We start from the raw sequence: 12,111 nt of genomic DNA on the forward strand, positions 1-12,111 counted from the left end.
TGGAGATTGACAGCACTTAACTCTGTTGAAGTGGTCCAGGACCTGTCAATCAAAGCTTGATGTTTATAAACATTGTGGTTAGAGCACTTCGGAGTCACTCAAGCGCGGAGGAAGATGAATGGAGCAATGCTGACAGCTGTGAGTGTGTGGGAACTGTCAATCACGACCTTGTAAAATCAACATCAAAGAGAAATAAATGAATGGCTTGCAGCTCAAAGATCTGAGGTGGTTTAAACACAGCTGACTGATTTTCTCTTTCTAGCAATTGACACAGTGTTTCCTGTGTCTTGCCCAGGCGAGTGTTAAAGCAGTAGTTTTTTTAACTGCCCTTGTCTGGCCAGCTCTCTAGCTTCCAGTTTCCTGGGGGCTTCCTGACGGGGGTCATTTTTCTGGAGGGTCTGTGGCAAGATCTCTATATTTAGAGGGTCTATGTAGAGTGTCTCTTTAATTAGGGGGGAGGGTCTCTTTATTTAGGGGATCACTGGGGGGGGAATCTGGTGGGAGGGGTCTGGTGGGGGTGGGCAGGACTTGCATTGTGCGGGTGTGAGGGTGGCCCTCTGATGGGCTTTGATGGCAAGTCCCTTAAAGAGTTACCCCCTTGGCTCATCACGTCAGGCACCCGCTTGTCAAGACCAGTAGTAATTCTCACCCACATGGTTCCCGGCCCAGAGGACTGGTGAATCACGTGGGTCCAGAGAAAATGGTGCCCGGCCTACGGAATGGGTGTAAACGGTTGCATCCTCCCTCTGGAGTGGGGCAATCCTGATGCCAGCGGGGGATGGGAGCTTCAGAAATGGCTTGGCGCCAATCCCGTTTTCTTCACTACCACTGGATTCTCTGCCTCACCAGGAACTCCGCTACCGGCAGCGAGGCGCGGAGAATTTCGCCCCCCATATTTTTAAACTGTGTTACCCCAGTTCTTGTCTCTTCCACAAGGGGGAAACATTATTTTAACATCCTTCAACACTTTTTTAGCAATGTGCCTTCAGCTCAACTGCACTGGTATCTAACGTATCTGCTTTATTTCTCTGAGTGAAACCAACAATTTAGTGTCAATTCATGTCATTTTACTCATTTTTAAATTCATTCATAGGATGTGGACATTGCTGAGCATGCCAGGATTTACGACCCTTGACAAGGTGGTGATCAGTCACCTTTTTGAATACCACCCAGTGGCAGTTAAAACTGCTGTGGGTCTGCGGTTATACAGAGGAGGACTGGATAAGGGTGGCAGGTTTCCTTCCCTTCAGTTAAGTAGCCATAGTCCCAGATGACCGTAGGCTGCTTTTCCCTTTGAGGGAAGAGACTGGTGGTGATTTAACCTGAGGGTCACCACACCTCAGATGAAAGGAAAGGTTGAGAAGGCAGGGCGATCATGAATAACCTCAGCTGGTACAGGAATTGAACCCGCGCTGTTGGTCTCGTTCTCCATCACAAACCAGCTGTCTAGCCAACTGAGCTAAATCAGCCTGGTAAACCAAAAGCGTTTTTGTCCAATAATCCTGTAGTTACATGGTCACCATTACTGATTCAAGTTTTTATTCCAGATTTTATTTTAATTAATTGAATTTAAATTTCCCAGTTGTAAGTGTGGGATTTGAACTCATGTCTCCAGATTATTATTTCAATGTTACTAGCCCATGAATGAAACCAGCACACTGCCTATGATAAAAATGATAAAATATTAAAACATGCTGCTGTGCAGAGGGACCTGGGTGTCCTAGTGCATGAGTTGCAAAATGTTGGTTTACAGGTGCAACAGGTGATTAAGAAAGCGAATGGAGTTTTGTCCTTCATTGCTAGAGAGATGGAGTTCAAGACTAGAGAGGTTATGCTGCAACTGTATAAGGTGTTAGTGAAGCTGCACCTGGAGTATTGTGTTCAGTTTTGGTCTCCTTACCTGAGAAAGGACGTACTGGTGCTGGAGGGTTTGCAGAGGAGATTCACTAGGTTAATCCCACAGTTGAGGGGGTTGGATTACGAGGAGAGGTTGAGTAGACTGGGACTGTACTTGTTGGAATTTGGAAGAATGCGGAGGGGGGGGGGTTCTTATAGAAACAAATAAAATTATGAAGGGAATAGATAGGATAGATGCGGGGAGGTTGTTTCCACTGGCGGGCAAAAGCAGAACTGGGGGTCATAGCCGCAAAATAAGGGGAAGTAGATTTAGGACTGAGCTTAGGAGGAACTTCTTCACCCAAAGGGCTGTGAATCTATGGAATTCCCTGCCCAGTGAAGCAGTTGAGGCTCCTTCATTAAATGTTTTTAAGATAAAGATAGATAGTTTTTTCAAGAATAAAGTGATAAAGGGTTCTGGTGTTCGGGCCGGAAAGTGGAGCTGAGTCCACAAAAGATCAGCCATGATCTCAATGAATGGCGGAGCAGGTTCGGGGGGGCCAGATAGCTGACTCCTGCTCCTAGTTCTTATGTACCTTAGACATAGTTCATTTGATTCAATTTCATAAGACTTCTGATTCAAACAAGATGGTTTAAATTTTTTTTTACTCCAAATGTAAACTCGGCTCTTAAAGTTACTTCTTTTGAGCTTTCAGAATAACAAAAATGCTTTTAATTTAAAAAGAATTAGATAAATCCATCCATGCGTTATGTTAATCAGTTTTCTCCGCTATTTCCTGTGGCTGAGATGATTCAGATCCAACAATCATAAACATGGGGAAACTCAATTTTGATATTCTGCGATGATAAATGATATAAATGAGGACTGTGTTTCCTGTACAAAGTAGACCATTTGACAAAATCATTTATTTTATTCAAAGACTTCGTAAATCCATTTAATTTATGGGCTAAGATAATGCTTCAGTCATCTCTGTCCCAGTTGAAATCAGACGTATGCCCCAGAACGAAAGGGCAAAATTGCAACATGCTGTGGCACAACTCTACTGGAAGAAACTTATTAACTGGAACAAACTGTACATGCTTGAGTAGGAGAATTACAACTGCAAGTGCCAGGCTAATTTCATGCAAACTAATAAAACAACAGTATATTGCATAGAGACAAAGACAGGCGACCTGTATGGGGTGCAACATTGAGGACAAAGCGGACTTACGTGTGAGTTCAGACCACTTAGCATTGGGATTGCTCAGACTGCGAAGGGTAAAGCTTCTGTAACTGTCATAAATCAATTCTCGGTAGCGAATCCGGTACCCTAAGAGGATTCCATTAATCTTCTCTTCTGTTGGTGCCTTTGTGTGTGGGTTGGGGGGGGGGGGGGAGGGGGAAGGGAGAGAGAAATAGAATCAGCAAGCATTTTTTGGAAAAGATTGGGTGGTAAGCTGCCAATAAGTTCTGTTCCACAAGCTTCCATTTTGGTACAACGCTGCAGTATAACAAAGCATGGCTTAATTACAATTCTCGAATAATTTCACACAGAAGCATACCACGTCCTTAATTTCATCACAAATTAATACTAGATTTGATTCTAATGATCGAATTATAGGTGAGGAAAATGAAACAGCCAGTTCTCCAGAAGTATCTTGAACTCACCTGCCAACGAATCATCACTGAGGTTGTGGTATGTGGTGTCACGGAAAGAATTTCAGGTGCCTCATCTGGTGCTACAATACAAAGTCATTGTTTAAAGCTTTCTGACAGCATTATTGTTTGAATAATCACAGACTTATGCAGAAACATTGCAGGTGAGGCATGTGTTATAGCCTCCAGATTTTTCATCACACACATCTCCTTCAGGAGAATGTTTTAAAGATCTGTAAACTGCACTTCCTTGATACACTCCAACTCCAACAATATCATCTCTATTCCTATATTCATCCCACTTTTTCTCCAAGGCATTGTCTCCTGTTGCTGGCTCATTTGGTTAGTTTGATGTGAGACAGTGAATATTAGCGGACATTACAGTCAAGCACAATCCAGTCCTTTTCTGATATCCACATACAAGTGCTTCCAGGCAGTCACCTGTGAACGTTGTTTAAGAGTTTTTTGCCTGGCTCAATTTATTTTTATTCCAGAGGCGTTGAGACCAATTTCAGCCTCTTAACTGCCTCTCACTTTCAAAATCGGTCCTAGGATTTTCTGACGCTATGGCCCAAGATTTACCAACTGCTCACCACCATCACTGTGCTGTAGAACGTACCATGAGCTTAACCATGCACAAGTTATGTCTTGCTCATTACCTGAGTGCATTACTTTGAGGCGATTTCAATCTTGCTTTTCTAGGTCTTAAATATTGTAGCTTGCAGTGTGTTGATAACATTTCATACTGTGTTTCCCTAGTCTGATGCAATAACATAATCGATCCTGTTGCAAAGGTGAGCTTTTATCAGATTGTAATTGCACAACCCAAATGGGAGAGACAACAGGAACACATGGTCGGGGAGAAATGAACGACTGGTTTATTACAGTATACACAAAACTCCTACTCCTCTCCCTGAAGGACCACCCTCCCTGACCTGCACCTAGGTCAGGGTTCTTACACAGAGTAGTTTGCCCTTGTTAAGGGGAAACCCTGTCCCCGATTACAGGGGGAGTTCATTCTTAGCTGTGTAAGGGGGAAATCGAATGGAGCACTGTCCTTGGCCCCCAAGGAGGTCATAAGTTATGTTTTCGGACTATCTGTTTAATTCAGTCAGGAATGGAGGAATGAAGGATGTCATGTGATCTGTTCTGAATTCTGCTCACAAGATGCCTGGGTGGATTGGTGGGGGGGAGGGGGAGGAGGGAGGGGGGGGGGGGGGCGGGTTGCTGTTGGATAGGTTGTCTTACTGGAAAGAAGGTGCAAGATCGTTACGCCTGTAAGATAAGGAGATCTGATTGAAACATATTAAATTCTAACAGGCTGAAAAGATAAGGTGCAGAGAGGATGTTTTCCCTGGTGGAGGAATCTAGAACCATTGGACAGAGTCTCAGAATATGGAGTAAACCATTTAGGACTGAGATGAGAAAAATATTCTTCACTCAAAGGGTAGTGAATCGATGGATTCTCTACCACAAAAGGCTGTGGAGACCAAGTCACTGATTGTATTCAAGAGCTAGATTTATTTTAGATTTTAGTAACATCAAGGGATATGGGAGAAAGTGAGAATATCACATTGAAACAGAGGATCAGCGATGATCATACTGAATGGCCTACTCCTATAAGCTGGAAAAAGAGCCAAGAATCTAGTTGGACTGGTTCCTGAAGAATGAAGTGTCTATTTAACAGACAAAGCAAAGTATAGTGGTAGAGAGACATTTCAATCGTGTTAAATATTAAATGGTGTATATCTTTTCTAGTTTAGAGTTAAATTTGCCTATGGAAATGTTTAGTCAATGTTGCTTTTAGTTTGCTTTACATTAAAAGTCTTAAAATCTGAAATCTGGGCCAGAATTCTCTTGCCGTTGCAATTCATTATTCCCATCAGAAGTGCAACCCCACCCGTGGGTTTCTCGGCAGCATAGAGAGGTTTAAATGGAAAATCCCATTGACAGGTGGCGGGAGTCATGAATCCCGCTGCTAGGGAACGGCGCGCTGCCGTGGAACACGGGGCTGGAGGAGAATCCAGCCCCTGGTCTTGTGATCCATTCAGCCAATTCACTGAAACTTGAATTATTTTTAAGGTTATCAGTTGATGTGGGGATTGTAACAATCCTAAAAAATGTCTGAAATAAATAGTGAATATGCATGAAGCTGCAAAATGCTTCAGTGAAGAATTCAGAAGGAATTTGCCAGGTTCCGTATTTGTTTTACTTCTTGTCCCTCTTCCTCTTTAGGTTCTTCTGTGTTGTACATTTTTCTTTGATCTACAGGGCAGGTAGACAATCTGCTTTCTGGCTTCCATCAAGGTGGGTGACAGGAAGGATACCAGAACAAAAGCAAATTGACTCAACACTGTTGTGTAATACCTCGAAGATTGGCACATTCAGCAATATCTGCTAAATAAAGATAATTTCGAACATGGACAATTTTATAAAATAAATTGTTGTATTAATATTCTGGTTGAAAAATGATCCATATAAAGGAAGTAGAGGAGATTGTCATTTATCCAAAATACATAATGGTAATTGAATAATTGAAACGTGGGTGAAGTTTTAAAAATATTTTATGTTGATATTTCTCTGAATCTTACATCAAATCTTACTTCTTCAAATTCTTGCTAAATTAATTTGTTGGCCAGAGTATGCATTTTCTCACATTTGACATGGTCATGCTCTGCAATGTCTTGTGCGTACTCGCCAAAAACACATAAAAATTTCAGTTTGATGAACTATTAACTTTTTACCCCTCTGTAATTATTAACATTCAAAGGGAAATGGTAAACAACATCTTCTCAAATTGCATCTAATTATTTATACTACAAGTTCACAAGAATTCATATTTTGGGGGGAAAAAATGCTTTTTAAAGTAAATATTTTCACTGATAACATGCAGCACAGCCGAAGAACAGAATGCTTTTTTCCAACATCTGATTTTATTCAGTTCCTGCTGGAATGTTAACTGTTCAGTAACCATAAAAACTTGTGTCCTTGTATCATTGTTGTGAAGCACTTCACTTGCAGAGTTGCAGGATGAAGAAAAATTAAACGTGAAATTTAATAAACTGGTACGAATTGAATATCCCTTATTCAAAATGCCGATTCCGTACCTTTTTGAATTTTTGAATACCAAGCTGCAAAGACCCTCGGACACTGCTTGGAGTCGCCGGTCGATGCTGTGGTTGATAGGGGTTGGGGCGGAGGTCCGGGGGGGGGGGGGGGGGGGGGGGCAGACGGACGACGACACGCAGCTTCCCTCCGACAGGGAATCGGGTACTGAGTTCAACTCTTTCGGTGCAACAAACCCGTGCTGTCAATTGGAAGTGTATACACACACACGCACACACACACACGTGTGTTCGGCCACAGGAACGGGACACAGTGCCAGGAACAGCTGACACTGAGGACGTTAAAAAAAGTGTGGATTTCAGAGCTTTTCGAATAAGGGATACTCAATCTGCACCGAAAGCACTTCAGCATGTTTTGAAATAACACACTTGGATGGGATAACGACAGGAGATTTCACAGTTTTCTCAGCAACTAGATATTCAAAAATTCTAACCTGGTGCCAAAAAGCAAGCCTGGAAAATGGATCAACTGCTCTGCAACTGGGTGTACCACCCACAGTAACCTGTGTCTGTCCACCTGATTGGAAAATTTGGCCTCAGGCGTTATACCACATAATATTATCCAGAGTTACCTCTGGGCATCCCCGAATTTAGCATCAGATCTGTTACACCCCCACCATCCCACCTCAACCTATCTTGTCTTCTCTCCTGACTTCAATGTCTGCTGTCCTCCTGTTCCTTTATATGAACACTGTTGTCCATATTTATGACCATCCCTTCAGTCTTGCCATATCAAATGGCCTCTCTACTCCTGTCATCTTGACCACACTTCAAGGTCATTCCTCATTCCCTTTGCATTCAAACCTCTGTGGTATTCCAAGGATAGGTTCCCACCAAGTCATGAGCTGCCTAGCCTTTGGCCCTCCATTTGCCACAGTACTTCATTGATCTGCTCCACCACTCCTTAACTTTTAATTCCTTCTCCTCAGTACAACCCTAACACTTGCCCACTCTGACCTGCCTCCCAGCATGGACCGGGGGCGAAATTCTCCCGAAGCGGCGCGGTGTCCGCCGACTGGTGCCCAAAACGGCGCCAATCAGATGGGCATCGCACCGCCCCTCCGCATCTTTGGGGGCTGAGCCCCAACATTGAAGGGCTAGGCCGACGCCAGAGGAATTTCCGCCCCGCCAGCTGGCGGAAACGGCCTTTGTTGCCCCGCCAGCTGGCACGGAAATGACATCCCCGGGCGGCGCATGCGCGGGAGCGTTAGCGACCGCTGACAGTTTCCCACGCATGCGCAGTGGAGGGAGTCTCTTCCGCCTCCGCCATGGTGGAGACCGTGGTGGAGGCGGAAGGGAAAGAGTGCCCCCACGGCACAGGCCCACCCGCGGATCGGTGAGCCCCGATCGCGGGCCAGGCCACCGTGGGGGCACCCCCCAGGGCCAGATCGCCCCGTGCCCCCCCCAGGACCCCGGAGCCCGCCCACGCCGCCTTGTTCAAAAGGTGGTTTAATCCACGCCGGCGGGACAGGCAATTTATCGGCGGGACTTCGGCCCATCCAGCGGGGGGGGCCCGCCAACCGGCGCGGCCCGATTCCCGCCCCCGCTGAATATCCGGTGGTGGAGACTTCGGCAACCGGCGGGGGCGGGATTCACGGCAGCCCCCGGCGATTCTCCAACCTGGCGGGGGGTCGGAGAATGACGCCATTATCTTTGCACCTGAGAGTGATCAGCGCACAACTCATTTAGCCATCCATTTTCAAATCAGGCCACTTTAAGCACTATTGTGTGCTTGTCTTCCTCGCCCAAAACTGTTCATTATTCCAGAATCACCCTGGAAAACTAAGATGGATACATAATTTATTTTCTCTCCCTACCAATCATCTCCTTTGAAGTCCTTCATAGCCTTACTCTCCCTATTTCTAGAGCCATCTCCAACTTTACAAGAACTTGTGGTTTCTTCAACTCTGGTCCTTGTGTATCCCAACCTCCTTCACAATTGGCAGTTGTACCTCAAACATTATAAATCCCAAGTTCTAGAATTCCCTTCCGCAACCAATTCCCTGTCTGCCTTTAAGCCTTGCCTTAAAACTCAGTGGTTTGACAAAGCTTTTCGTATAATCCCTGTTAATATTTACTTCTTTGGCTTAATGTTAATTTGTGTCTGACTATATTTCTAGGAAATGTTCGAGGGGGTATATAAATATAAGTTTTGTTATAGTCATGTAGCATGTATTGCAAAAGGTTGCAGTTTGCCCATGTCAAAGATAAATGCTTGCTCTGTCAATACAGTCTGCCAGGTCTGGGCTGAGCACATAATCAGCAGACACAAGGCCAGTAGGCTTTTGGCTGGTCAGCTGAGGCGGCTTTCGAGGAGATTGCACAAATTCGGGACTCAGGTGGTAAGTTAGTGTTAATGGGGCATTTGAGGCGTTCTATAAGACTCTATATAGGTTGGTGCCGCCGGCGGATGAGTCGGATATGTTGAGGTTTTTGGAGGGTATTGAGCGTCTCAAGGTGGAGGAAGAGGATCAGAAAGGGATGGAGAGGTCGCTGGGTGAGGAGGAGGTCAGAACAGCAATCGGACGACTTTCGCTGGCAGCATATAGGAGGAAGTCGCACGTTGGGCAGCTCCTGCTCAAGGCTTGATTTTTTTTTATAAATTCAATGCCCGGTCCCAGGAGTAATTTTTGAACAAATAAGTGCAGGAAGACATAAGGAAGGAGGGGGGATGTCCAAAAACCGAAAGAGAGCCGCCGTGAAGAAGGGGGCGAGCGAAGGTTCGCCGTCGAGCGAAAGGGTCGGCTCGGCAACTGGAAAGATGGTGGCGGCTGGATCACTGGGTGGGGCGCATTGTTCACAGCAGAAAAGAAGACCGAGTTTGAAAAGCAGTTTGCGAAGCATGTGGAGGTGATGAGGAAGATGACGACGGTATTGAAGGTGTTGGTGGAGGAGGTGATTGCCCCGGTGAAGGCGGCGGTGTCGAAGAGATCGTGGGCCTGCTCAAAGGGTTGGAGGCGACTGAGTACTTTGCCCAGATGTTGGCGGTGCCGTTGGGGGAGGGGGAAGATCCCTCCCAGTACAAACTGGATCGGGGCCATTGGTCATTGAGGCCTAAACCGAAGGCGAATGAGCCTCCAAGATCGGTGATTATTTGTTTCCATAGGTACCATGTGAAGGAGAAGGCACTGAGTTGGGCAGAAGCCGGAGGTGCCATGGGCTGGAGCTGGTATATGTATACTTAAAGGTAGAGTTGGCAAAGAGGCGGCAGCATTCGGATGAATGAAGATGGTACTGTATAATAGCGGTGTGCAGTTCGATGTACTGTACCCAACTAAGTTGAGGGTGATCTACAACTTCAAAGATTTTTACTTCGAGACAGTGGAAGCGGCGAAGGCGTTTGTGAAAGCAGAAGGACTGGGGCAGAAGTGAGAAATGGGATTGAGGGTAGGGGGATAGAAGATTGTATATAGTTCTATTTTTTATTTCATGTTGTTATGTTGTCATGTTGCTGCAACTGTACATGACCCTGGTGAGGCCACACTTGGAATATTGTGTGCAGTTCTGGTCACCTCATTATAGGAAGGATGTGGAAGCATTGGAATGGGTGAAAAGGAGATTTACCAGGATGCTGCCTGGTTTGGAGGGTAGGTCTTATGAGGAAAGGTTGAGGGAGCTAGGGCTTTTCTCTTTGGAGCGGAGGAGGATGAGAGGCGACTTAATAGAGGTTTATAAGATGATGAGGGGGATAGATAGAGTGGACATTCAGAGACTATTTCCTCGGGTGGATGTAGCTGTTACAAGGGGGCATAACTATAAGGTTCAGTCCGAAGGAGCTGTGCTCTGAAAGCTAGTGATTCGAAACAAACCTGTTGGACTTTAACCTGGTGTTGCAAGACTTCTTACTTCTTTTACATATAACGGATCGAATCCCCACAATAGGTAATATCATGGCACTGCTGAAGCGATTTGGGCTTTTGCGGAGTATAAATTGTATTGGGAAAAAAGTGAGTGTTTCCCGGTAACTCCCGGGGAGGGGGGGGTTAATTTGGGGTTGCTGCCGTTTCGTCTTACAGGTTGCCATTTTAGATATTTAGGGGTGCAGGTGGCCTGGGATTGGGCTGGCTTCGGAAATTTTATTTTATGAGCCTGGTGCAGAGGGTGAAAGAGAACCTAGAGGTGGGACAGCTTCCCTCTGTCCTTGGCTGGAAGAGTTCAGTTGATGAAAATGAATGTCCTGCCACATATTCTGTTTTTATTTCAGTGTTTGCCGGCTTTTTTTAACCAAAATCCTTTTTTGGGGGAATGGAGAGATTGGTTTGGGGGGAAAAGTAGCCAGGATTAGGAAGATAGTGCTTCAGCAGTCTGCGGGAGGGGGCGCACTTGGTGCTGCCAAGTCTGATAGGTTATTAGTGGGCAGTGAATGCTGAGTAAGTCCTGGGTTGGTGTGGGGGTCCAGAGGCTTCATGGGTGCAGATGGAGTTGGGCTCAAGTAGGGGGTTGGGGCTAAGGGCGTTGGTGATGGCTTCTCTATCTTTTCTTTGGGGAAGTACTCAGGGAATCTGGTGCTGGCCTCTATACTGAGGATATGGAGCCAACTTCGGCAGCACTTCAAATTGGGGGCAATATCAAAGTTGGTGCCGGTCTGTGGGAACCACATGTTCGAGCCGGCGAGGCCGGACGCTAGATTTAGGGGATGGGAGGAGAAAGGGGTTGCTGTGGTGAAGCATTTGTTTTCGTAGGGCTGATTTGCGAGCTTCAAGGAATTGGCGGAGAAATTTAGACTTTCACGGGTGGGGTGGATTTAGATATTTATAGGTGTGACTTCATAAAGAAGATCTTTCCGACAAGAAAGCAGAAGACTCAAAGTTTAAAACAGCCTGCTTGTCAGAATACTGTATTCTCAGGTTTTGTGTTTGGGAGAAGCCAGACTCTTCGGCACCAAGTGGATGGGAGGAACCGGTTTTGGAGGAATCAGTTTGATTGTTTAACTGGCAACCAATGGGTTGGCCAGGGACAGTGTTCTGCCTGACAACAGCCAGTGATTGGTTCCTGCTGAGAGAACCTCGCAGAAGTGATTGGACCTCAGCTGTGAAGGGAGCTGTTTTCTCTCTCTATTGTCTGCTGTCTGTCGGTGGAAGCTGAAGATCTTTTAAGTGTATCAAAACCAGCAGCTTGTTGCTCTTCAGGGGCTGAAGTAAAATAACTGATCTATTGCTTTAAAAGCAGTGAGTGTCAAGCATATCCTTTCTGTGAACCTGAAATGATGCTGAGTTTGCAGGGAAGGTAGACATCCTTTCCTGAGACGATCATATCAAGTCCAGAAGAAAGGAAGTACCAAACGGAAAGCCTGAACTTTAGAAAGATACTGCCTGGAAGTTATCCCTATGAATCAAAGATCCTTTTCCTTTTATTTTATTAATATCTTCTTTCCCTTTCCACCACCCATTTCCCTATATGTGTGTGTGTGGGGTGAGGTAGTAAGGGTTGGAAAGTGGGTAGTAGATAGCCAGCAACATTTTCTGTCTGTTTAACTGAAGATACTGTTCATAA

At 45.5% G+C, this 12,111-nt stretch overlaps 1 protein-coding gene across 4 annotated transcripts in view; it reads right to left on the reverse strand.

Annotated features, from left to right (window-relative positions):
* sdk2b (sidekick cell adhesion molecule 2b) overlaps window positions 1-12,111 on the reverse strand; it is a 1,174,030-nt gene that overhangs the window by 265,138 nt on the left and 896,781 nt on the right. For all 4 annotated transcript variants that reach the window (XM_072483445.1, XM_072483444.1, XM_072483443.1 and 1 more), the window contains 2 exons: window positions 3,506-3,576; window positions 3,069-3,204 (listed from right to left, as the gene is read on the reverse strand). In XM_072483445.1, the coding sequence (XP_072339546.1) occupies window positions 3,069-3,204; window positions 3,506-3,576 (207 nt within the window). The remainder of the gene's footprint in view (window positions 1-3,068; window positions 3,205-3,505; window positions 3,577-12,111) is intronic.

This window comes from Scyliorhinus torazame, chromosome 18 (genome assembly GCF_047496885.1).
Source record: "Scyliorhinus torazame isolate Kashiwa2021f chromosome 18, sScyTor2.1, whole genome shotgun sequence".
Lineage (NCBI taxonomy): Eukaryota > Metazoa > Chordata > Chondrichthyes > Carcharhiniformes > Scyliorhinidae > Scyliorhinus > Scyliorhinus torazame.